General features: G+C 41.5%; 1 protein-coding gene across 4 annotated transcripts in view; it reads left to right on the top strand.

The window, feature by feature from the left end:
- Positions 1–27,987, top strand: part of LOC129855727 (BTB/POZ domain-containing adapter for CUL3-mediated RhoA degradation protein 1-like) — a 64,561-nt gene that overhangs the window by 19,571 nt on the left and 17,003 nt on the right. For 2 of the 4 annotated variants that reach the window (XM_055923698.1, XM_055923697.1), the window contains exons 3-7: positions 69–238; positions 523–612; positions 958–1,010; positions 14,917–15,112; positions 26,157–26,315. In XM_055923698.1, the coding sequence (XP_055779673.1) occupies positions 69–238; positions 523–612; positions 958–1,010; positions 14,917–15,112; positions 26,157–26,315 (668 nt within the window). Of the gene's footprint in view, positions 1–68; positions 239–522; positions 613–957; positions 1,011–14,916; positions 15,113–26,156; positions 27,682–27,987 lie in introns of those variants that run through there. The other 2 variants (XM_055923699.1, XM_055923700.1) reach the window with 2 other exon arrangements.

The raw sequence follows: 27,987 nt of genomic DNA, 5'->3' as shown, positions 1-27,987 counted from the left end.
TAATTTAGATGAGATTGATTCTCGCCTGTCAGTGCTCACTCCTTCTGAATATTCTTCCTCTCTCTTAGGCTGGGTAGTGTTGGACAGGTGTGGTCGCCATTTTGGCTTGGTGCTGAACTTTATGCGGGACGGCTCGGTACCGCTTCCGGAGTCCCACAGAGAGCTGGAGGAAGTTCTGAAGGAAGCTCAGTACTACAGGGTCCAAGGACTAGTCCAGCACTGCATGTCTGCCATGGAGGTAAGACCTAGACTGACCCACAGCAAATTATCATTGTGTGAAAAGCACTGAGCTGACTGTCAGCAATATTAAATGTCCTTCGCTCTTTGTGTTTGTCTTTGAAAGCCTTTGATAAGACTTACAAGTTTAGCTCAAAGTGCAATATACTGTATGCGAGTCAAACAACTATTATGCACTTATAATCTCTAATACTTACATTGGATCCCAATGTTTGTGTGTTGAATACCCAGCCCAAAGTGTCAGTCAGATGTTCATTTGAATCAAATGCCTTTCATGTCCCACAGAAACAAAGGAATGTCTATGAGGGGATATGCCGCATTCCCATGATTACCTCAACCAAAGAAGAGCAGAGAATGATAACCACCTGCAGGAAGGTGAAAGAGGGTGGATGGGAGGGAGGGAGGACAGGCATAGGTAGGAAGGCTGTCTATTACGGATGGCAGACTGGTTTGACTTTAAATGCTTACTTTGATCTCCGACCTTAGCTCTGGTATCATTGCTTAGCTTTAGCTCTCATACTGATTTTTAAGTCCATGTGAGTTTAGATTTGTTATTGCCTTTTTATAAAGTGTCTGAGTGTTCCGAAAAGCACTATACAAACAAAAAGTATTATTATTAAAGTGGACCCCCAACATTTTTCTGCAGCTCTACTTTTCCAAATAAATTAATTAAAAATGCTAAATATTTGCTTCTGTTCTAATGTTTCCTGTCTCCCACAGCCTGTAGTAAAACTACAGAACAACAGAGGGAACAACAAGTATTCGTACACCAGGTAATTTTTTAATTTAACATTTTCTGAGACCAAGGTCTCTTTTACAGATGAGACCTGAATTACAGAAAATACACATCAAAATGCAAGCAGAAAGAAAACACTGTCATAAAAACAAACACAATCAGTAATAAGGTCATCAATCAGCTTTCTTAATTGCCCTAGAGGCTCCAAAACATCAAATTTAAGAAGATTTTGAAAATTGTTCCACAAATAAGGTGCAAGAAAACTCAGTAGAGACCAATCAGCTTTTAGTTAAGTAAAATTAATTTCTGGAGTTAGCAATCCCTGAGACCCAGGTGTGGTAACTCATGTCTAAGTTTAGTAATGATGTTTGGTACAGTGGGGGTTTTAAGAGAATTATGTTCTCAATGTTCATAAACTGAACATTAATTAAACTACTCGGTCTGCTACCAAGAATTTGTAAGTTTCTTGTTGAAATGAAACAGACAGAGGCCAGTCTACAATAGTCAGCAACGTTTATTTACGAGAGCTCTGCTTATCATCTCAGGTACATTGGTTTATATACCTCTCATTTCATCATAAATGTCCCTCTCAGACAATGACAATATAGTTCACAAGTCTTTTTCTACTCATACATTGCTTATCCCATCCTGCCACCTGTTATACAATCTACTACAAGCCCAAGGTTTCTCCCCTCCCTGGGTGGGGAGACTTCCTTCCCTGTTATCAGTTTCACAGTGGTCACAAGTTGTCTGCCACACTTCCTTGCCTGTGAACAGTCCCTCTTTCTTATGGACAAACATTCTTCATCATTATACAGAGACAGGGTAGAATTCTGTTAGATATAGTCCTATCATTACTTTAAATGTATACATAATTTAGTCAATATACATAAAATTCATAACAGGGAGTTTTGTAAAAGAGCTTTTATAAAATGAAAACATAGCAATGATTCAACCTACGTGACATCAAAGAGGGCCAAACAACTTTCTGGTAGAGAATGCAGTGATGTGTACTAAAACTGTCGGCCGTATTAAAGCGCAGTGCGCTATTATAAACTGCATCTGCATGGCTCTATTAAAGTGGCAGCTGTATTCATATAGATGTCCCCATAGTCTACGATCGATAGGAACTTTAACTGAATCAGCTTTCTATAGATGCCCATTTGTATTCTCAGCTTCTTAAATAACTCATAGGCTTTATAAAAGACAGCATTTCACCTATCCAGATGCCCAGATATTTGTAAGCAGGGACACGATCACCTAAAGCCCATTCTTGTGGGAAGCTGCTATAGACCCCCAAGTGTTAACAGTCAGTATCTGGATAATGTGAGAAGTAACCGAGAAGTATATTTTCTGGGTTATTTTAAATATTAACTGGTTATCATCAAGCTGCCCACTAAGGAAAAAACTTCAAACTGTAACCAGTGCCTGCAACCTGGATCAATGTTGTCAGTCAACCTACCAGGGTAGTTACAAACAACACAGGAATTAAGTCATCAACATGTGTTGATCAGATATTTGCTTTAAAGCAGTATCCAAATCCATAGGATGTAGTGATCACAATCTAATAGCCATATCTAGGAAAACTAAAAGTTCTAAAGGCTGGGCCTAATATAGTGTATAAGAGCTCATACACTAAGTTTTGTAGTGATTCATATTTTGATGATGTAAATAATAACCAGACTAAAGCACTTGACGCATTTATGAAACAAATTATTCCAGTTACTAATAAGCACGCACCCATTAAAATGACTGTAAAAACTGTTAAATCCCCTTGGATTGATGAGGAATTAAATTAAAAAATGGTATGGTTGAGAGCGATGAGGCAAAAGGTAGAGTAATTAAGTTTGGCAGCCCAACTGATTGGAAAACGTACTGCAATTTAAGAAATCGTGTGACTAAATAAAAAAGAAACTACACTATGAAACAGGTAAATTATATATAGAATGATAGTAAAAAAAAAAATAAAAAAAAAGCTTTGACCTTAAATTACATTTTTGGGGAAAAAGCCTGCCCGGCTCCTTCATTCATTGAATCAGATGGCTCATTCATCACAAAAGCTCCCTGATATTGCAAACTACTTTTAATAACTTTGGTGACATGCCAGCAACAAACGCTGACACTACACATCCAAGTATATCGGACCAAATTATGAAAGACAAGAATTGTACTTTTGAATTCCTTAAAGTCAGTGTAGAAGAGGTGAAAAAAATATTTTTGTCTATCAACAATTATTATTATTTTTTATTTAATCAGGTAAGCTATTTGAGAACAAGTTCTCATTTACAACTGCAACCTGGCCAAGATAAAGCAAAGCAGTGCAACACAAACAACAACACAGAGTTACACATGGAATAAACAAGCGTACAGTCAATAACACAATAGGAAAAAAGAACGTCTATATAGAGTGTGTGCAAATGGCGTGAGGAGGTAAGGCGGATGGCACTGTGATAGACTGCATCCAGTTTGCTAAGTAGAGTATCGGAAGCTATTTTGTAAAGGACATCGCCGAAGTCGAGTATCGGTAGGATAGTCAGTTTTACGAGGGTATGTTTGGCGGCGTGAGTGAAGGAGGCTTTGTTGAGAAATAGGAAGCCGATTCTAGATTTATTTTGGATTGGAGATGTTTGATATGAGTCTGGAAGGAGAGTTTACAGTCTAGCTAGACACCTAGGTATTTGTAGTTGTCCACATATGCTAAGTCAGAACCGTCCAGAGTAGTGATGCTAGTCGGGCGGACGGGTGCGGGCAGCAAACGGTTGAAAAGCATGCATTTAGTTTTACTAGTGTTTAAGAGCAGTTGGAGGCCACGGAAGGAGTGTTGTATGGCATTGAAGCTTGTTTGGAGGTTAGTTAGCACAGTGTCCAAAGAAGGGCCAGGTGTATACAGAATGGTGTCGTCTGCGTAGAGGTGGATCAGGGAATCACCCGCAGCAAGAGCGACATCGTTGATATATACAGAGAAAAGATTCGGCCCGAGAATTGAACCCTGTGGCACCCCCATAGACTGCCAACGGTCCGGACAACATGCCCTACGATTTGACACACTGAACTCTGTCTGAGAAGTAGTTGGTGAACCAGGCGAGGCAGTCATTTGAGAAACCAAGGCTATTGAGTCTGCCAATAAGAATACGGTGATTGACAGAGTGGAAAGCCTTGGCCAGGTCGATGAAGAAGGCTGCACAGTACTGTCTTTTATCGATGGCGGTTATGATATCGTTTAGTACCTTGAGCGTGGCTGAGGTGCACCCGTTGACCAGCTCGGAAACCGAATTGCACAGCGGAGAAGGTACGGCGAGATTCGAAATGGTCAGTGATCTGTTTATTAACTTGGCTTTCGAAGACTTAATTAAGAAAGGCAGGGCAGGATGGATATAGGTCTATAACAGTTTGGGTATAGAATGTCACCCCCTTTTGAAGAGGTGGATGACCGTGGCAGCTTTCCAATCTTTAGGGATCTCGGATGATACAAAGAGAGGTTGAACAGACTGGTAATAGGGGTTGCAACAGTGGTGGCGGATATTTTTAGAAAGAGAGGGTCCAGATTGTCTTAACCGGCTGATTTGTACGGGTCCAGGTTTGCAGCTCTGGATTTGGGTGATGGAGAAGCTGGTTAGGCTTAGGCAAGTAGCTGAGAGGGGTGCGGGGCTGTTGGCTGGGGTTGGGGTAGCCAGGAGGAAAGCATGGCCAGCCGTAGAAAAATGCTTGTTGAAATTCTCGATTATTATGGATTTATTCGTGTTGACAGTGTTACCTAGCCTCAGTGCAGTGGGCAGCTGGGAGGAGGTGTTTTTATTCTCCATAGACTTTAGTGTGCCAAAGATTTTTGTAGTTAGAGCTACAGGATGCAAATTTCTGTTCGAAAAAGCTAGCCTTTGCTTTCCTGACTGACTGCGTATATTGGTTCTTGATTTCCCTGAAAAATTGCATATCGCGGGGACTATTCGATGCTAGTGCATTCCGCCACAGGATGTTTTTGTGCTGGTCGAGGGCAGTCAGGTCTGGAGTGAACCAAGGGCTATAGCTGTTCTTTGTTCTACATTTTTTCATGCTTATTGAAGATGGTGAGGAAATCACTTTTAAAGAACGACCAGGCATTCTCGACTGACGAGATGAGGTCAATATCCTTCCAGGATACCTGGGCCAGGTCGATTAGAAAGGCCGGCTCGCAGAAGTGTTTTAGGGAGCGTTTGACAGTGATGAGGGGTGGTCGTTTGACCGCGGACCCATAACGGATGCAGGCAATGAGGCAGTGATCGCTGAGATCCTGATTGAAAACAGCAGAGGTGTATTTGGAGGGCAATTTGGTCAGGATATTATCCATGAGGGTGCCCATGTTTATGGATTTAGGGTTGTACCTGGTGGGTTCCTTTTGATAATTTGTGTGAGATTGAGGGCATCTAGCTTAGATTTGAGGACTACCGGGGTGTTAAGCATATCCCAGTTTAGGTCACCTAGCAGAACGAACTCTGAAGATAGCTGGGGTGCAATCATTTCACATATGGTGTCCAGCGCACAGCTGGGAGCTGAGGGGGGTCTATAACAGGCGGCAACAGTGAGAGACTTATTTCTGGAGAGATTCATTTTTAAAATTAGAAGCTCGAACTGTTTGGGCATAGACCTTTAAAGTATGACAGAACTCTGCAGGCTATCTCTGCAGTCGATTGCAACTCCTCCCCCTTTGGCAGTTCTATCTTGACGGAAAATGTTGTAGTTTGGCGGCCTTCCTTAGCCAGGATTCAGACACGGCAAGGACATCAGGGTTGGCGGAGTCTACTAAAGCAGTGAGTAAAACAAACTTAGGGAGGAGGCTTCTGATGTTAACATTCATGAAACCAAGGCTTCTTCGGTTACAGAAGTCAACAGATGAGAGTGCCTGGGGACACGCAGGGCCTGGGTTAACCTCCACATCACCCAAGGAACAGAGGAGGAGTAGGATGAGGGTACGGCCAAAGGCTATCAAAACTGGTCGTCTAGTGCTTTGGGGACAGAGAATAAAAGGAGCAGATTTCTGGGTGTGGTAGACTAGATTCGGGGCATAATGTACAGACCTGTATAGTGGGGTGCGGGTACAGTGGAGGTAAACCCAGGCACAGAGTGATAAGAGGTTGCATCTCTGGACGGGCTAGTTATGCTGGGTTAGGTCATCACGTGTGGGAGGTGGGACAAAGGAGGAATCTGAGGCATGTTGAGTGGGACTAGGGGCTCCGCAGTAAACTAAGACAATAATAACTATCTTAAACAACAATGTGCGAGGCATATTGACATTTGAGAGAGATATATATAAAGCGAGGCATAAAGCAATCACAGGTGTTGTTTGGGAGAGCTAGCCAAGGCAACAACGGGTAAGACAACATCAGCTAAGACAACAACAACAGGTAAAATGGCAATGAATGGGCAGGGTGGGTCGGTTAACTACACACAGGGCCTGAGTTGGGGCCGACAGACAAACAAGAAATAAACAAAATGGAGTACCGTGATTAATGAACAGTCCAGCAGGCATCAGCTATGTAGCCAAGTTCATAGGGTCCAGTGAACAGCAATAGATGGAACAGGGAAGCCGCGAGGTAGTTGTTACTACGCTAGCACGCGGGAAACACGGCGTTTAAAGTTAGCAGGCCGGGGTAAGTAGAAGCGTCAGCTCTGACGTCCGGCGAAGTCCGGTTGTGGGCACAGCGAATGGGGTTAAGTCGGCGGACCAGTCGTGGTGGTACTACGGGGCGCTGTGTCGACAAAGGGTCCAGACCAGATGGCGAAAGAGGTAATTGTAGTAATTTTGTTTGCTAGTCGGGAGATGCGCCTGGCTCACGGCTAACTGGTGCTAGCTTTGGGGCAGGGGCGTCAGCCACTATAGCCACTCGGTAGCAGCGATGATCTGATGCACAGGTCCAGAGCTTACAGCAAGGATCCGGCGAAGTGGTGGATTCTAGCCGTCTTGAGGTAGAGTCCGGAAGGCATCGGCTGAGTAGCCGAGTGATCACAGAGTAGGCCGGGAGGTGGGCCTGGCTCAGTGCTAGCTTAGGGGCTGGGTCACTCGGTGGCAGCTAGCTAGCTGTGATGATCAGGAGTAATGGTCCAGGGTTTACGGCAGGAATCCGGTGTTGTAGTGGAGAAAACAGTCCGATGCTGGCAAGTATTATCCAGGCAAAAAAAAAACGTCTGGTGTCTGTGCAGAAGGAAAGGTCGCTAGTAGTGGCTAACAATGGCTGAATAGCTAGTAGCTAATTAGCTGGCTAGCTTCTGATGGAGGTTCTGGCTATGAGGTCTAAAAAATAGCGGATCCGTGTCACATTGAGTGAGGCAGGTTACCAGAAGGTATATTTAATTTAAAAGTGGAAAAGAGATTGAAAATAAATTGAAATGTATACAAAAAGTACACAAGTACACGAGAGGACGACAAACCACGTCTGCACTGCTACGCCATCTTGAGCCGTCATCTAGTGATGACAAGCCACCGGGATCTTACAACCTGGGTGGAGAATTACTGAGAATAATAGCAGACGATATTGCCACTCCTATTTGCCACATCTTCAATTTAAGCCTACTAGAGAGCTTGTGCCCTCAGGCCTGGAAGGAAGCTAAAGTCATTCCGCTACCCAAGAATAGTAAAGCCCCCTTTAATGTCTCAAATAGCCAACCAATCAGGCTGTTTAGTAAACTTTTGGGAAAATGTGTTTTACCAGATCCAATGCTATTTCACAGTAAACAAATCGTCAACAGAATTTCAGCATGCTTATAGGGAAGAACACCCAACAAGCACAACACTTACACAAATGACTGATGATTGGCTGAGAGAAATTGATGATAAAATGAATGTGGGGGCTGTCTTGTTAGACTTCAGTGCAGCTTTTGACATTATCGATCATAGTCTGCTGCTGGAAAAACGTATTTGTTATGGCTTTACACACCCTGCTATAACGGGGATAAAGAGTCACTTGTCTAACAGAACAATGAGGGTGTTCTTAAATGGAAGCCTCTCAAATATAATCCAGTTAGAATCAGGAATGCCCCAGGATAGCTGTTTAGGCCCCTTGCTTTTTTCAATTTTTACTAACGACATGCCACAGACTTTTAGTAAAACCAGAGTGTCCATGTATGCGGATGGCTCAACACTATACACGTCAGCTATTCCAGCGACTGAAATGATTGCAACACTCAACAAAGAGCTGCAGTTAGTTTCAGAGTGGGTGGCAACTAATAAGTTAGCCCTAAATATTTCTAAAACTTTAAGCATTGTATTTGGAACAAAACACTCATTAAACCCTAAACATCAACTAATTCTTGTAAAAAATCATGTGGAAATTGAGCAGTTTGAGATGACTAAACTGCTTGGACTAACACTAGATTGTAAACTGTCATGGTCAACCGATGCAGTAGTAGCTAAGATGGGGAGAAGTCTGTCTATAATAAAGCGTTGTTCTGCCTTAATGTCACTATCAACAAGGCAGGTCCTACAGGCCCTAGTTTTGTCACACCTTGACTACTGTTCAGTCGTGTGGTCAGGTGCCACAAAAAAGGACATAGGAAAATTGCAATTGGCTCAGACCAGGGCAGCACGGCTGGCCCTTGGATGTACACAAAGAGCTAATATTAATAATATGCAATCTCTCCTGGCTGAACGTGGAGGAGAGATTGACTTTGTCGTGTCTTTACTATCATTAAATGAAAACTTAGTTTTTATCAAAGATTCTCTGTAATTAGTATTACGTGATTAAACTGATTTAATCATGTAACTGTAATTAACTAGGAAGTCGGGGCACCAAGGAAAATATTCAGATTACAAAGTTATAATTTTCCTAATAACTTTTCAGATATTTTCATATCTGAATGAATGAATTATTTATTTTACCTTACCTTATTTTACCTAATCTCATTCCAAACGTCATAAATTGTTGGTTATCTGCACGAACCCAGTCTTCACTATGAGTCATCCATACATCAATTGTCTTAAATCATTTATTTACTAACTAAGTAATTCGCAGAAATGCATAAACAAACAAACAAAGTAAATATGGTTACAATAAATGATAGGGGAATGTGCCCTAGTGGGCTAAACCGACATGGCGGCTTGTTAGACAAAAGGGGAGTGGGGGTCAGATGAGAAGTCGCTACAGAGTTGATAATTATAACAATTGAAATGCTAATCCTTTGCACATGAACGCTCACTCATTCGGGAACAATTGCAATCAATATATATATTTACGCTCAGTGTGTCGTCGGGATCTCTACTGAAAAGTTTGTTTCTGTTGGAGAGTTTCCGTCCTCTCTCTCGCTCTCTCTCTCTCTCTCTCTCTCTGTCGTGGTTAGAGTGGATTGTTCAGAGTGACATTCATTCATGTCGTTATGGATAGGTGTTTCGGCGGTTGTCGTTCTTCGCGTTCAATGATACCGAATTCCTAGCTGCAGACTAGTAATTAATATCAAAGACTTGTTCTTATTCTGTCGGTATCGATAGTCTAAGAGTTTAAACACGAGGGATGGTTCAAAGATTCAGCAGTCTGGTCTCAAACCTTGGCCCTCTCGTTATTGAGGTAAGCTGGTCTGCAACCTTTGTCCTCGTGATTGAGAGAAACATGGTCTGGTGATAGAAAACCTGAGTGTGGGTTTTATTCGGAAGTTGCAGAAAAGGGCCTGTCCCAGGATGCCCGACCCTAACTGGGCTCATGGGCGGTCCTCTGATTTAGTTCAACTCAAAAGGGAATTGGAGTTTCCTTCATTAAACAGTCCAAAATCGCATTGCACAATCTTACAAACAGTATCATCCTCATTCATCTTATACAACAATTAGATGTAAACCTCATATCTGAGGCTATTACATAAACAGCGTTATGGTAATGTGGCCGCACCGTCTCCCATGAGCTTCCCCAAGTTGTAACAAACGGACCAGTTCGTAGCTAGATTCTTCACCGATCTTTTATACCTTTTCCGGAACGTAAATGTTGTTCGGACCTCAAGTTCTGTGAGGTGGAAGAAATTCCTTTGTTCTCTATGAAAACTCACTCTGTCTCTATACTGTGTGGGCATGAGGATCTTCCCTAGGAATGTACGACCTCTCTGACCACAGCAGCCTGGTTGTAGGAGGCAGAGAGAGAGGGATGATGCTCGCTGTACCCAAAGAGGGCATCGTCATGACAACTTCATCACTACTTTTATTTATGAGAGGTATTGACATGTTGAACTCCCCGAGTTGTCTGTCTAAACTACTGGCACACAGCTCGGACACCCATGCATACCCTACCAGACATGCCACAAGAGGTCTCTTCACAGTCCCCAAATCCAGAACAGACTATGGGAGGCACACAGTACTACAGAGCCATGACTACATGGAACTCTATTCCACATTAAGTAACCTACTCAAGCAGTGACATTTATTTAAATAACATGTTAAAAAACACCTTTATGGATCAGCGGGGACTGTGAAGCAACACAAACATTGGCACAGACACATGCATACACACACGATAACATACGCACTATACATCCATATGGATTTAGTACTGTAGATATGTGGTGGTGGAGTAGGGGCCTGAGGGCACACAGTGTGTTGTGAAATCTGTGACTGTATTGTAATGTTTTTAAAATTGTATAAACTGTCTTAATTTTGTTGGACCCCAAGAAGAGTAGCTACTGCTTTGGCAGCAGCTAATGGGGATCAATAATAAATACATAATACAAATATTGGCACCATCCGAAGTACATATGCTTAAATCATCAGTTCATTTTATGCAGTCTAGAGATCAACCTGTACTTCGTTTTACATGTATTCAATACTAATTTCAGGCCAGTTTTTCTGTAATACAGTGAAAGCATACTGTTGTTCCGATAGGGCCTGGTCAAATCAAATCAAATTTTATTTGTCAATTACACATGGTTAGCAGATGTTAATGTGAGAGTAGCGAAATGCTTGTGCTTCTAGTTCCGACAATGCAGTAATAACCAACGAGTAATCTAACCTAAAAATTCCACAACTACTACCTTATACACACAAGTGTAAAGGGATAAAGAATATGTACATAAAGATATATGAATGAGTGATGGTACAGAACGGCATAGGCAAGATGCAGTAGATGGTATCGAGTACAGTATATACATATGAGATGAGTAATGTAGGGTATATAAACATAAAAGTGCATAGTTTAAAGTGGCTAGTGATACATGTATTACATAAAGATGGCAAGATGCAGTAGATGATATAGAGTACAGTATATAAATATACATTATATTAAGTGGCATTGTTTAAAGTGGCTAGTGATACATTTTTGATCAATTTCCATCAATTTCCATTATTAAAGTGAGCTGGAGTTGAGCCAGTATGTTGGCAGCAGCCACTTGATGTTAGTGGTGGCTCTTTAACAGTCTGCTGGCCTTGAGATAGAAGCTGTTTTTCAGTCTCTCGGTCCCTGCTTTGATGCACCTGTACTGACCTCGCCTTCTGGATGATTGCGGGTTGAACCGGCAGTGGCTCGGGTGGTTGTTGTCCTTGATGATCTTTATGGCCTTCCTCTGACATCATGGAGGCAATGGCATACACAACAGTGTCATCGGTGCAGCACACAAGTGCAGGTCAATTTATTTTAACAGAAAAGTCAGTATTGTTCATGTAAACAGTATAAAGCTCAGACCCAGAATCGACCCCTGCGGGACACCTTTTATTCTGTCCAGATTTAACACCATCAGTAGATACACATTTGAGTTCCATCTTTCAAGTAATTTTTAACAAGCCTTGTCTCGGCCAATTGAGGAAAGCCTCGGAATTAGCAGTGAGTGATCAACAGTAGCGAGTGACAGTAGTGACACATCAATGAAGAGGCCAGCACAATGTTGCCTTTTATCTATACCGTTACCCACATCATTTACACATGTAACTAAGGATGCCGCAGAGAGAGTGCTATGACCTGGTCTAAAACCCGACTGGTGTACATTTCAAAGATAAGAAAGGTCTTAGCTGAGAATGAATCAATGGTTCTAATCATTTAGCTAGGCAATAAAGTTTAGAAAGACGGAGATAATTAAGTCACAAGGGTCTCCGCATTATGAGTTAATGATTCCGCAATCGGGGGTAGAGCTGCTGCAAAAATGGATCAAGCATGGAGTTTTGTTTTACATCAATCTTAAGCAAAGCATCTAGTACATCACAGTTAAATTCACTAGAGGTAGACTGGTTCACCGGCAAGTCAGCTAGAGGCTGGTGGAGGGGAGGGCAGTCTGAGATTTCCGTGATTGCAGTTTTGAGCATGGCAAATGGCCATGCTGGGCCATGCTGGATTGACAGCATGGCCAATGTTGAATGTTTATCCTTTTTAGCTTGAAAATGAGACCCTTGAACCCAGACTTGGACCACACACACACTCCACTGAATAGCAGGCTAGTGATTGCTTTGCAACACTTGCAGTCAGCCACTGATTCCTTCCAAACCACTCATTGTTGAATTTGTGATTTTCAACTTGTTGTGTAATGTTTATGTGCAATGGCCAATGAGCACCGATACTTTTTATCTATAATTTATCTTCATTATTTATCTTCATATGACAAGGATTGAAAATATTTTACCAGTAGATTGTTGACTTGCTAGCTAAGATTTTGAAAGTATGATGTTGACATGATCAGATAGCTACTGTAGATATAACGTGCCTTCTTGGATGGGCACTTCTAATGTAACTCTATGGCAGCACCCAAGGTGCTTGAATTTTCGGTGACATAGTGTCCTCATGAGTGACAGAACTCTGAGCCAATCAAGGCGCAAATAGAGAACATTACCAACCCCTACTCTTTTGTATTTTCCGCTGGCTACCCCACCACCACAGAAAGCACTGAGGTAGGCTGAAACACTTGCATTTTGGAGCTGCCTTACTCAAGAATGCAAAAAATAGACCATCTTTGTTAACTCAAAGATTTTTTTTACCTTGTTTGTGAACTGATATGTGACACGTATTAATACCAAAATAACATGCAAAACAAGCACAATTTTTGGGGGACACACCTACTTCAAGTTTTTTTCTTTATTTTGACTACATTGTAGAATAATAGTAAAGACATCAAATCTATGAAATAACACATGGAATCATGTAGTAACCAAAAAAGTGTTAAACAAATCAAAATATATTTTATATTTGAGATTCTTCATAGTAGCCACCCTTTGCCTTGATGACAGCTTTGCACACTCTTGGCATTCTCTCAACCAGCTTCATGAGGTAGTCACCTGGAATGCATTTCAATTAATAGGTGTGCCTTGTTTGTGGAATTTCTTTCCTTCTTAATGCATTTGAGCAAATCAGTTGTGACAAGGTAGGGGTGTTATACAGAAGATAGCCCTATTTGGTTAGCACACCAGGTACTGTTGATATTCAGGAACAATGTTCCCAAAATTTTTCAGACACTGAGCAAATTTCAGGTCTTGGGATCGGAAACTTGAACACTGAGCATTCTGTGCAACTTCCGGCACAAGTTTACTTTGAAATTCAACTATTTTATTTTTTAATTTACCTTTATTTAACCAGGAAGGGCTCATTGAGATTTGAAATCTCTTTTTTAAGAGCGTCCTGACCAAGATAGGCAGAGAGACAACATGCAAAACTACAAGTAATCTAGTAAAAACCATAGAATTCACAAGAGTATAACAAAATCATAAAACAGAAAATTAAAAACATTGACAGGTCAGGGAATCGGTCTCAAAATCCTTCATCGGTGATTTAAAAACCCCAGTTGCAGTTTTAGACTGTGGCCAAGTAGGCTACGGTGTCTATTTGAGTCTAATAGGCCTATCAGTGGCCTGACAAGAAAGACTATGCAAATCCTATCATAACATTTTCACATGGAAATGGCTATAGATTTTTGGGGATATATAGCCTATGTGTTCAACGTAGGCCTACATTCCATGATACTTAAAAAAAAACATTATGCAGGGCTTGATATTACTTGTCCTAAAGCCCAAGTCACTTGTCCAAACAAAACTAAAAAGTTCTGTAAACACCATGGGTGTAATAGGTGACTGGAAATTGCGTTGTAGGCTATTGTGTTTGTGTATGATGCAAGAAACTACAAAATACAATTAATTTATTACAATAACCAGACAAAAATGTTTGGCTACCCTCTGCCTATAGGCTTGAATATGCAAGAAAAAAAGCCAGTCTCAAAATACAACACTGTCTTAAGAGCAATCAAAGCTCTTACCAAACTCTCTTTTGAAAGATAGCAAGAAATGTTCAGGTTTTGTGCTTTGATAGGAAGCAATCACTCTACCATTGCTGACCAAAAAAATGCTATAACTGGGCTTGTAACTTGCTAAATAGGAAAGGATATCAACAAATGTGCAAGTTGAGGGCTGTAAAATCTGTTCTTTGATCTCAAAAGCACATACTCGACAGCAGATTATTGAATGACCTGCTACATCAAAATTACTGACTCAATCTTGCAAAGTTAGTATCAGCCACTTTCAATGCAACAAACCTTTGTTGATTCAATCGCAATTCAAACATTAGAAGGAAACGATCTGTTTAAGGAAAGATGTGTAAACTAATGGGGCAACTCTAGTGAAGTTCAATCTTGCGCGGGCCAGCATTTCCTCTGCGCGGAAGTCCTGAGGGAGTTGCGTGGTCACATGCGCGCAGCTTAAAGGGAACATTGCCCAGGAGTTTAGGTATATCCAATAAGTCATCATGTTATAGCTGCTGTTGACTTAATAGGGGATTCCATGCCCAAAGTCACTCTTTTAGCAAGCACTGCCACAATTAAGCTAAGCAACAAAAAAGTTACATTACTTACTGCCTACTTTTTAGAAATGTAAAACTAAATATTTCAATTTGAGATTTCAGGGTTTCATGTATGTCAGGCATTGTTGCCAAGGGGTGATGCTTCTCAAGTCAGGATATCACGCTCTCTGCATGTCGACAATGGTGCTGTGTCTTTGGGATTGACCCTAAGCCTTGCTTTTCCCTCTCCTTCAGTAACTCGGACGACAACCTGTTGAAAAACATTGAGCTGTTTGATAAACTGGGGCTGCGCTTCAACGGGCGCGTCCTGTTTGTCAAGGACGTGCTCGGGGACGAGATCTGCTGCTGGTCCTTCTATGGTGAGGGACGCAAGATCGCTGAGGTGTGCTGCACATCCATTGTCTACGCCACTGAGAAGAAACAGACCAAGGTAAGCCCAGTCACCTTCTTATAACTGCAATCCCGCTAACGGGATCGATATGACAACAGCCAGATAAAGTGCAGGGCGCCAAATTCAAACAAAAATCTCATAATTAAAATTCCTCAAACATACATGTCTTATATCATTTTAAAGGTAATCTTGTTGTTAATCACACCACAGTGTCTGATTACAAATAGGCTTTTCAGCGAAAGCAATACAAACGATTATGTTAGGTCACCACCAAACCACAATAAGCACAGCCATTTTCCCAGCGAAAGATAGCTTTCGCAAAAAGCAGAAATAGAGAAAATTAATCACTAACCTTTGATCTTCATCAGATGACACTCATAGGACTTCATGTTACACAATACATGTATGTTTTGTATGATAAAGTTCATATTGATATCAATAAATCTGAGATTGCTGCTATAACTTTATGACCCTTCACATTCCTAACCATTTCCTTGGCTCTCTTGTAGAGTGCATCCATTGTTTGGCGTGTTACGTTCACTAGTTCCAAAAACATCAAGTGATTTTGCATAGCCACATCGTTTCAACAGAAATACTCATCATAAATGTACATGATAATAGAAGTTATACACATGGAATTATAGATATACCTCTCCTTAATGCAACCGCTGTGTCAGATTTCAAAAAAGCTTTACGGAAAAAGCAAACCGTTCAATAATCTGAGACGGCGCTCAGAACAATAGCCAGTATTTGCAAATACTGTGCCAAATCATTTGTGAAGAATGTAACAAAGATGCAGAATCATCTGGCCAAGTGCATGAAGTTCCCTCAGCTCTCACAACAAGCAACCTCTGACAAAAGTCCCTATTCTAAGTTCCTCTATTCGAGGATAAAATTATGAATCGAGACACCTTATCAATAGCAACAGCTCATGGTCCTCTTGGAATCGGAAGTTTTTTTTAACTCAATGGAGGAACGTAGTCAGAGAAATGCTGTCTTGCTCGAGCTGTGTATGCAACTGGTTCACCTCTGATGCTCACAGGAAATGTGTATTGGAAGAGATTTCTGAATGTTCTTCGCCCAGCATACACCCCTCCAACCAGACATGCTTTATCTACTAATTTTCTGGATGAGTTCAAGTGAAGGTCAAGCAAATCATAGAGAAAGCAGACTGTATTGCAATCATCTCTGATGGGTGGTTGAATGTTCGTGGGCAAGGAATAATTAACTACATCTTCACCCCTCAACCAGTCTTCTACAAGAGCACAGACAAGGGACAACAGACACACCGGTCTCTACATTGCAGATGAGCTGAAGGCAGTCATCAATGACCTTGGACCACAGAAGGTATTTGCACTGGTGACAGACAATGCTGCTTGGTCTAAAGTGGAGGAGTCCTACCTTCACACCCATTGGCTGTGCTGCTCATGCATTGAATCTGCTCCTCGAGGACATCTTGGCACTGAAAACAATGGATGCACTCTACAAGAGAGCCAAGGAAATGGTTAGGTATGTGAAGGGTCATAAAGTTATAGCAGCAATCTACCTCACCAAGCAAAGTGAAAAGAATAAGAGCACCACATTGAAGCTGCCCAGCAACACCCATTGGGGTGGTGTTGTCGTCATGTCTGACACTCTCCTGGAAGGGAAGGAGTCTCTCCAAGAAATATCCATATCACAGTCTGTCGATATCGTCAGCCCCGTCAAGAGGATCCTCCTGGATGATGCATTTGGAAGAGAGTGGGTAGCAACCTGAAACTCCTGAATCCTATAGCAGTAGCCATTGCACGGATTGAGGGAGACAATGCCAGCCTGTCTGATGTTCAGAATCTGCTTGCAGATGTAAGAGAAATCTGTACTGCCCACTTCACTGTTGCTCCCACCAGAGGAAACTGCAGTTCTGAAATACATCAAAAAGTGTAAAGACTTCTGCCTGAAGTCCATACACGCTGCAGCGTACATGTTGGACCCCAAGTATGCTGGCAAGAGAACCCTGTCTGGGGCAGAGATCAACTAGGCATATGCTGTCATCACTACCGTGTCTCGCCACCTTGGCCTGGATGAGGGCATGGTTCTTGGCAGTCTGGCGAAGTACACTTCCAAGCAAGGGCTTTGGGATGGAGATGCAATCGTGCCAACATATCTCATCGGCCACCTGGTGGAAGGGGCTTTGTGGATCTGGGGCTCTTTCCCCTGTTGCCACCATCATCCTCTAAATCCCACCAACATCAGCCGCCTCAGAGCGCAACTGGTCCTTGTTTGGGAACAGACACACCAAAGCATGCAACAGGCTGACCAATACAAGGATTGAAAAATTGGTGGCCACCTGGGGAAATTTGAGGCTTTTTGAGCCTGACAACGAGCTATCCTCAACAAGGTTGGAAAGTAACAGTGAAGATGAAGCCTCAGAGTCTAATGTTCAAGAGGTGGACATTGAGGAGGTCCAGGAAGAAGACATGGAAGACAACCAAAGCTTTAGTTTCTAGACTATAATTTTACAAATGTATGTCAAATGTTTTTAGGAGATGCGATGGATCATTCAATAATCCCTTTTGTTGTTCAGTGAAATCATTCCATGTGAAGAGTCAACTCATTTTAATTAAAGTTCAATTCGTAACTAAATTGTTATATTTCTATTAGAAGGTTTTAATCATTTGCAATTATGTCTACTTATGACAAGGTAAAGGTTTATGTTTCTGTCTCCATATGATATGGTAAATATATCCAATGCAAAAAAGATAAGCGGTATGGTATTAATATTAATTTGCATATATTTCCGTTAATTCCCATATTCCTGTTAATTCCCACGGGAAGTTTCCACCTCCTGAATATTCCCCAAAATGTGCAACCCTAATCACAATATAATAGCCATATCTAGGAAAACTAAAGTTCCAAAGGCTGGGCCTAATATATAGTGTATAAGAGGTCATACAATAAGTTTTGTAGTGATTCATATGTTTGATGTAAAGAATATTTGCTGGTCTGTGTTGTCATGAGGAGCAATCAGACACTGCACTTGACACTTATGAAATTGCTTATTCCAGTTACTAATCAGCACGCACCCATTTAAGAAAATGACTGTAAAAACTGTTAAATCCCCTATGATTGATGAGGAATTGAAAAATGTTATGGTCGAGAGGGATGAGGCAAAAGGTATGGCAAATAAGTCTGGCAGCCCAACTGATTGGCAAACGTACAGCAAATTAAGAACTCATGTGTAACGTCCTGACCAGAGTTCTTATGTGTTTTGCTTGTTTAGTGTTGGTCAGGATGTGAGCTGGGTGGGAATTCTATGTTGTGTGTCTAGTTCGTCTGTTTCTGTGTTCAGCCTAATATGGTTCTCAATCAGAGACAGCTGTCAATCGTTGTCCCTGATTGAGAATCATATATAGGTGGCTTGTTTTGTGTTGGGGATTGTGGGTGGTTGTTTCCTGTGTCAGTGTTTGTGCCACACAGGACTGTGACGGTTAGTTCGTTTGTTATTTTGTATCGTGTCTATGTCTAACGTTAGTAGCTTGTGTATTGCACTTTCGTTTGTAGCTTCACGGTCGTTTGTTGTTTTGTATTAGTTTGTCAGTATCTTGTCTTTGTGTTTATTAAATTCATGGAAAATTACCACGCTGCACATTGGTCCTCCGATCCTTCTCTCCTCTCCTCGTCCGAGGAGGAGGAAGAGCTAGACTGCCGTTACATCATGTGACTAAGATAAATAAAAATAAACTATACTATGAAACAAACATTAATGATAGTAAAATGTTTTGGAGTACCTTAAATTACATTTTTGGGAAAAAAGCCAACTTTCATTCATTGAATCAGATGGCTCATTAATCACAAAACCCACTGATATTGCCAACTACTTTAATGACTTTTTCATAGCAAGATAAACAAACTTAGGAATGACATGCCAGGAACCAACACTGACACTACACATCCAAGTATATCTGACCAGATTATGAAAGACAAGAATTGTACTTTTTGAATTCCATAAAGCCAAGTGTGGAAGAGGTGAAAAAATTGTTATCAACAATGACAAGCCACCGGGGTCTGAAATTCTGGATGGAAAATTACTGAGGATAATGGCGGACGATATTGCCACTCTTATTTACCACATTTTCAATTTAAGCCTACTAGAGGACATGTGCCCTCAGGCCTGGAGGGAAGCTAAAGTCATTCCGCTACCCAAGAATAGTAAAGCACCCTTTACTGGCTCAAATACATGACCAATCAGCCTGTTACCAACCCTTATTAAACTTCTGGAAAAAATTGTGTTTGACCAGATACAATGCTATTTCACAGTAAACAAATTGACAACAGACTTTCAGCACGCATATAGAGATCACTCAACAAGCACAGTACTAACACAAATGACTGATAATTGGCTGAGAGAAATTGATGATAAAATGATTGTGGGGGCTGTCTTGTTAGACTTCAGTGCAGCTTTTGACATTATCTATCATAGTCTGCTGCTGGAAAAACATATGTGTTATGACTTTACACCCCCTGCTATAATGTGGATGAAGAGTTACTTGTTTAACAGAACACAGAGGGTGTTCTTTAATGGAAGCCTCTCAAACATAATCCAGGTAGAAGCAGGAATTCCCCAGGGTAGCTGTTTAGGCCCCTTGCTTTACTAACAACATGCCACTGGCTTTGAGCAAGGCCAGTGTGTTTATGTATGCGGATGACTCAACACTATACACGTCAGCTACTACAGTGACTGAAATGACTGCAACACTTAACAAAGAGCTGCAGTTTCGGAATGAGCAGCAAGGAATAAGTTAGTCCTAAATATTTCCAAAACTAAAAGCATTGTATTTGGGCAAATACTAAACCCTAAACCTCAACTACATCTTGTAATGAATAATGTGGAAATCGAGCAAGTTGAGGTGACTAAACTGCTTGGAATTACCCTGGATTGTAAACTGTCATGGTCAAAAAATATGGATACCACAGTAGCTAAGATGGGGAGAAGTCTATCCATAATAAGGCGTTGCTCTGCATTCTTAACACTATCAACAAGGCAGGTCCTACAGGCCCTGGTTTTGTTGCACATGGACTACTGTTAAGTAGTGTGGTCAGGCGCCACAAAGAGGGACTTGGGAAAATTGCAGTTGGCTCAGACGGGGCAGCATGGCTGGCCCTTAAAAGTACACTGAGCGCTAACATTAATGACATGCATGCCAATCCCTCATTTTTCAAAGTGGAAGAGACATTGACATCATTAATTGTTTTCGTAAGAGGGGTTGACAAGCTGAAGGTACCGAGCTGTCTGTTTTTAAAATACTAGCACACAGCTCGGACACCCATGCATACTCCACAAGACATGCCACCAGAGGTCTCTTCACAGTCCCCAAGTCCAGAACAGACTATGGGAGGCGCACAGTACTACATAGATCCATGACTACATGGAACTCTATTCCACATCAGGTAACTGATACAAGCAGTAGAATCAGATTTAAAAAGCAAGTGAAAATACAACTTATGGAACAGCGGGGACTGTGAAGTGACACATGCATACACACACATGATAACATATGCACTATACACACACGTACACATTTGATTTTGTGTTGTAGATATGTTGTAGTGGAGTATTGGCCTGGGGGCACACACTTAATGTGTTATGAATTCTGTAATGAATGTATTGTAATGTTTTTAACATTTTATAAATGCCTTAATTCTGACGGACCCCAGGCAGCAGCTAATGGGGATCCATAATAAATACAACACTCCTTACCGAGTTCCAACCTGCCTCTGGAAGCAACGTCAGCAGAAGAACTGTTTGTCGGGAGCTTCATGAAATGGGTTTCCATGGCCAAGCAGTTGCACATAAGCTTAAGATCACCATGCGTAATGCCAACCGTCGGCTGGATTGGTGTAAAGCTCACCGTCATTGGACTCTGGAATAGTGGAAACGCGTTCTCTGGAGTGAGTGCATGAATCACGCGTCACCATTTGGCAGTCTGACAGACAAATCTGGGTTTGGCGGATGCCAGGAGAATGCATAGTGCCAACTGTAAAGTTGGGTGAAGGAGGAATAATGGTCTGGGGCTGTTTTTCATGGTTCAGGATAGTCCACTTAGTTCCAGTGAAGGAAACTCTTAACGCAACAGCATATAATGACATTCTAGACGATTCTGTGCTTCCAACTTTGTGGCAACAGTTTGGTGAAGCCCCTTTCCTGTTTCAGCATCACAATTCCCCTGTGCACAAAGCGAGGTCCATACAGAAATGGTTTGTCGATCGGTTTGGAAGAACTTGACTGGCCTGCACAGAGCTCTGACCTCAACCCCATCAAACACCTATGGGATGATTTGGAACTCCGACTGCAGGCAAGACCTAATCGCCCAACATCAGTGCCCAACCTCGCTAATGCTCTTGTGGCTGAATGGAAGCAAGTTCCTGCAGCAATGTTCCAACATCTAGTGGAAAGCCTTCCCAGAAGAGTACAGGCTGTTCTAGCAGCAAAGGGGGGACCAACTCCATATTAATGCTAATAATTTTGGAATGAATTACGAGCAGGTGTGGAAAGTGTATATCGTGAATCGGCCATAAGTTTGAGAAATGTTAATCCCATATCGCCCAGCCCAAATACCCATAACATGATGTAGCCAGCACTATGCTTGAAAATATGGAGAGTGGTACTCTGTAATGTGTTGTATTGGACTTGCCCCGAACGTAACACTTTGTATTCAGGACACAAAGTAAAGTGCTTTACCAAATTATTTTGCAGTATAACTGTTGTGCCTTGTTGCAAACAGGATGCTTTTGGAATATTTTTATTCTGTACAAGCTTCCTCCTTTTCACTCTGTCAAATAGGTTAGTATTGTGGAGTAACTCCAATGTTGTTGATCCATCCTCTGTTTTCTCCTATCACAGCTAGTAAACTCAAACTGTTTTAAAGCATCTTTGGCCTCATGGTGAAATCCCTGAGCGGTTTCCTTCCTCTCCGGCAACTGATTTAGGAAGGACGCCTGTATCGTTGTAGTGACTAGGTGTATTGAAACAACATCCAAAGTGTAATTACCTTCACCAAGCTCAAAGGGATATTCAATGTCTGCTTTTTTTTTATCTACCTTCTTTGAAAGGCATTGGAAAACCTCCCTGGTCTTTGTGGTTGAATCTGTTTGAAAGTCACTGCTCGACCGAGAGACCTTACAGATAGCAGCTACTCTTCCTGGGGTCCAGCAAAATTAAGGCAGTTGATACAATTTTAAAACATTACAATACATTCACAGATTTCACAACACACTGTGTGCCCTCGGGGCCCTACTCCACCACTACCACATATCTACAGTACTAAATCCATGTGTATGTATAGTGCGTATGTTATCGTGTGTGTGCATGTGTCTGTGCCAATGGTTGTGTTGCTTCACAGTCCCCGCTGTTCTGTAAGGTGTTTTTTTTTAATGTAATTTTGCTGCTTGCGTCAGTTACTTGATGTGGAATAGAGTTCCATGTAGTCATGGCTCTGTAGTACTGTGTGCCTCTCATAGTCTGTTCTGGATTTGGGGACTGTGAAGAGATGTCTTGTGGTGTATGCATGGGTGTCCGAGCTGTGTGCCAGTAGTTTAGACAGACAGCTCGGTGCATTCAACATGTCAATACCTCTCATAAATAAAAGTAGTGATGAAGTCAATCTCTCCTCCACTTTCAGCCAGGAGAGATTGACATGCATATTATTAATATTATCTGTGTACATCCAAGGGCCAGCCGTGCTGCCCTGTTCTGAGCCAATTGCAATTTGAGGTTTGTCTGAGTTTTGTAGTTTTTCAACTCTTTGCCTATCCAAGATAGAGTGTAAATTTGGTCAAATTGCACTTCCTAAGGCTTCCACTAGATGTCAAGTCTTTAGAACCTTGTTTGAGGCTACTGTGAAGTGGGGGAGAATGAGAGCTGATTGAGTGAGAGGTCTGCCAGAGTGCCATGAGCTCATTCAGGCGCGCTCCCGTGAGAGGTTCCATTGCATTTCTAAAGACAAAAGAAATCTCCGGTTGAAACTTTGAAGATTTATGTTAAAAACATCCTAAAGATTGATTCTACATATCGTTTGACATATTTCTACGAACTGTAATGGAATTTTTTTACTTTTCGTCTGGCTTCATTTGGATTTGTGAACTAAAGGCGCAAACAAAAAGGAGGTATTTGGACATAAATGATGGACTTTATCGAACTAAACAAACATTGTGGAACTGGGATTCCTGGGAGTGCATGCTGATGAAGATCATCAAAAGTAAGTGAATATTTATAATGCTATTTCTGACTTCTGTTGACTCCACAACCTGGTGGATATCTGTATCGCTTGTTTTGTGTCTGAGCTCCGTACTCAGATTATTGCATGGTGTGCTTTTTCGGTAAAGCTTTTTTGAAATCTGACACAGCGGTTGCATTAAGGAGAAGTTTATCTAAAGTTCCATGCATAACACTTGTATTTTCGTCAACATTTATGATGAGTATTTCTGTAAATTGTATGGCTCTCTGCAAAATCACCGGATGTTTTGGAAGCAAAACATTACTGAACGTAACACGCCAATGTAAACTGAGATTTTTGGATATAAAGATGAACTTTATCGAACAAAACATACATGTATTGGGTAACATGAAGTTCTATGAGTGTCATCTGATGAAGATCATCAAAGGTTAGTGATGAATTTTATCTCTTTCTGCTTTTTGTGACTTCTCTCTTTGGCTGGAAAAATGGCTGTGTTTTTCTGTGACTTGGCTCTGACCTAAGATAATCGTTTGTGCTTTCGTCGTAAAGCCTTTTTGAAATTGGACACTGGTGGGATTAACAACAAGTTTATCTTTAAAATGGTGTAAAATATTTGTATGTTTGAGGAATTTTAATTATGAGATTTCTGTTATTTGAATTTGGCGCCCTGCACTTTCACTGGCTGTTGTCATATCGATCCTGTTAACGGAATTTAAGCCATAAGAAGTTTAAGTACTTTGTGCCCCTGGCTATCCGTCAATACATGTTTTGTGCCGTCTGGTTTAATAAGGAATTTGAAATTATTTATACTTTTACTCAAGTATGACAATTTAGTACTTTTCCACCACTGGATGTGGCTGGATTTCTTTCACATGACCGATCAGTTTAGACAAGGGTATCTGGGTAAGCGTCATCTAATATAAAAATATTTTATATTTTATATTTATATTATTTTATATTTATATTATTATATTTATATTTTTTTATCTGCCCACTTTCTGTTCACTTGGATTTTTTTCTAATTGTAGGCTTTTAGCACATGACCTCATGTGAATCCTTAAAGAGATGGGGCTGGCTTAAGAGGGTGTAAACAATGCTGAATGGGTGTAGACAAAGGAGAGCACTAGTAGATTCCAAAACCATTCAAAGGCTCTTTTCTCAAAAGTGAGTTTACAAGTGTATCAACTTTCAAAGTAGAATTGATTTACCATTGTTCCTCAAAAATGCCATGTATGATATACCATTTTGTAGCTCTGAGTCTCTACTTTTATCCGATGTCAAACAGAAATTCAAGTTGACACACAAGGCCGAATCCAGGTGGGGAGTCACATTTTGTTACGTTACAGCCTTATTCCTAAATGGATATACACACAATACCCCATAATGACAAAGCGAAAACATGTATTAAAAACAGATGCCTCTTTTACATAAGTATTAAGACCCTTGACTATGAGATTTGAAATTGAGCTCAGGTGCATCCTGTTTCCATTGATCATCCTTGAGATGTTTCTAAAACTTGATTGTAGTCTACCTGTGGTAAATTCAATTGATTTGATATAATTTGGAAAGGCACACACCCGTCTATATAAGGTCCTATAGTTTACTGTGCATGTCAGAGCAAAAACCAAGTCATGAGGTCGCAAGAATTGTCCGTAGAGTTCCGAGACAGCATTGTGTCAAGGCAGAGATCTGGGGAAGGGTACCATACAATTTCTGCAGCATTGAAGGTCCCCAAGAACACAAGTGGCCTCCATCATTCTTAAATGGAAGTAGTTTGGAACCACCAAGACTCTTCCTAGAGCTGGCTGCCCGGCCAAACTGAGCAATCGGGGGAGACGGGCCTTAGTCAGGGAGGTGACCAAGAACCCGACGGTCATTCTGACAGAGCTCTAGAGTTCCTCTGTGGAGATGGGAGAACCTTCCAAAAGGACAATGATCTCTGCCGCACTCCACCAAGCAGGCCTTTATGGTAGCGTGGCCAGACTGAAGCCACTCCTCAGTAAAAGGCACATGACAGCCTGCTTGGAGTTTGCCAAAAGGCACCTAAAGACTCTCAGACCATGAGAAACAAGATTCTCTGGTCTTATGAAACCAAGATTTAACTCTTTGGCCTGAATGCCAAACGTCACGTCAAGAGGAAACCTGGCACCATTCCTACGATAAAGCATGTTGGTGGCAGCATCATCCTGTTTTCAGCGGCAGGGACTGGGAGACTAGTCAGGATCGAGGGAAAGATGAACGAAGCAAAGTATAGAGAGATCCTTGATGAAAACCTGCTCCAGAGCGCTCAGGACCTCAGACTGTGGCAAAGGTTCACCTTCCAACAGGACAATGACCCTAAGCACGGAGCCAAGACAATGCAGGAGTGGCTTCGGGACAAGTCTCTTAATGTCCTTGAGTGGCCCAGCCAGAGCCCGGACTTGAACCCGATCGAACATCTCTGGAGAGACCTGAAAATAGCTGTGCAGCAACGCTCCCCATCCAACCTGATAGAGCTTGAGAGGATCTACAGAGAAGAATGGGAGAAACTCCCCAAATACAGGTGTGCCAAACTTGTAGCGTCATACCCAAGAAGACTTGATGCTGTAATCGCTGCCAAAGGTGCTTCAAGAATGTACTGAGTAAAGGGTCTGAATACTTATGTAAATGTATTTTTTATAAATTAGCAAAAATGTCAACCTGTTTTTGCTTTGTCATTATGGGGTATTGTGTGTAGATTGAGGTTTAACAATTTAATCCATTTTAGAACAAGGCTGTAATGTTACAAAATGTTTGAACACTTTTCCAAAGGCACTTAAATACAGAATTCTACAATGGTATGCTACCCCTTCTTTCCCTCCCTGTGTCCTGCTCTTCCTACTCACTGTCAGGTGGAGTTTCCTGAAGCCCGCATCTTTGAGGAGACGCTCAACATCCTCATCTATGAGAATGGGCGTGGTTCTGGCCCGGGAGGCGTGGCCCTTTTGGAGTCATCTTCGCTGGTGGCCAGCCAATCAGAGGAGGAGGGGGCCAGTGCAGGGGACCGAAGGGTGAGGAGGATTCACGTGAGGAGGCACATCATGCATGATGAGAGAGGACATGGCCAACAGACTGTGTATAAGGACTGAGAAAAAAGAATGAACTGTGGGGTTAAGGAGAGGATGAAGAGAGGGAGTTAGCAGCAGGGTAAAGATACATGTTTGGCAGCGGGGTGTTTGCCTGGAGGTTAGGGTGGATGTTTAGTAGGGGTGGGGTAGGATAGGTTCTTATATATGGAGGGAGGTGTGGGACTTTGAGATTATACTACCTATATTACCAAAGACTGAGATTATAATTTTTTGTGCCCAATCGGGAAAACAAACCTTAACCCAAAGGTCGGACTATTACACTAATTAACATGCACACTTGGGGGAGAAGGGTAGAGAGAATTGGACCACCGCATAGGTCTGCAAATACCTAAGGGCTAGTTGGGGCTATCTCCTGACCCGGTTTGGATGGTGGTAGTGTGACTGGAAAATGGAGGGGTTCGCTGGTTCAAATAAGGTACTTGCACTAAAAGGGAACAGGGAGTGTGGAATGGCGTGTTGGTAGTAGATTAGAGGAAGTGTGACTGCTGAGCATCTGCTGGATGTTTATTCCTTTTGAATTGATTACTGTTGTATGTTTGTCTCAATTTTTTATTTATTTTAGAATGTTAATTTTTCCTTTTTAACTTTAAATAAATTATTTATTTATTCTGTATAGATGTTGGTGGGGATTGTGAGTGTTGAGGTGCTGATCTGATTTGTTTTGACCAGTTCATGCACAGATCACTTTCTGGACCGACACTTGATGCCATGCTCATCCAATATGTTAAGGCAATGTTACGTTTAACAGCCATGTGAGTTCATGTTGACACATTCACTTGCGAAACAATTATTATATATTTTTTTGTCCATGATGCTACCGTGCCTAATTGAAACAGGATTTCATGTTGGGTCTGGTGGTGAAATCAGGCTTTATTTGGCTCTCTAAAAAGCATGTTTATTAAGTCCATGATCAAAAAAAAGGGGGCAGAAAAACATTTTTTACATGTGAAATGTAGGAAGTGATCCGAACCTGGGAAGCGTTTTTATGTCACAATGGTTATTATTGGACACTTGTTAACCCATAGAAGCATGTCATCTGGCATGTAAATCTCACATCCTAATCCTATAAAAAATGCTTGGGGCAGTCCTAGAATAAAACGCATTTGCAAAGAATGTTTTTTAATTCAGGACTAAAGGCTTAATCTGGGTCTAGAAAACCGTCTCATAATGTCTGCCAAGATGCGCAAACCATATTTTTTTTCATCAAATGTACTTTGATATTGTAACTGTCTGGGGTTTTTAGATATTTTATGGACCATCAACATTCTCAATAAAAGTCTAAATCCTGCATCTTGGTGTTGTGTGTAGGATTGAGTGGAAAATCCCACTCTTCCTGTCCTCTTAATCTTTTCAAATGGACCAATGAATTTGTTTTCACCTTTCCAATTTCTTTTCCATTAAAGCAGGTAGGCTACCAGCCGCCCCAAGTGAAACGTCGCCATTGTCATTCACCTGCATTAATGGAAAATAAATTGGAAAGTGTTGGGCTAGTAACCAAAAGGTTGCTGGATCGAATCCGCGAGCTGACAAGGTAAAAATCTGTCATTCTGCCTGTTTCCACTGTTCCCCAGTAGGTTGTCGTTAACTGACTTGC

The sequence above is a fragment of the Salvelinus fontinalis genome, chromosome 5, assembly GCF_029448725.1.
Source record: "Salvelinus fontinalis isolate EN_2023a chromosome 5, ASM2944872v1, whole genome shotgun sequence".
Taxonomy (NCBI): domain Eukaryota; kingdom Metazoa; phylum Chordata; class Actinopteri; order Salmoniformes; family Salmonidae; genus Salvelinus; species Salvelinus fontinalis.
This window is presented reverse-complemented; position numbering and strand designations above follow the sequence as displayed.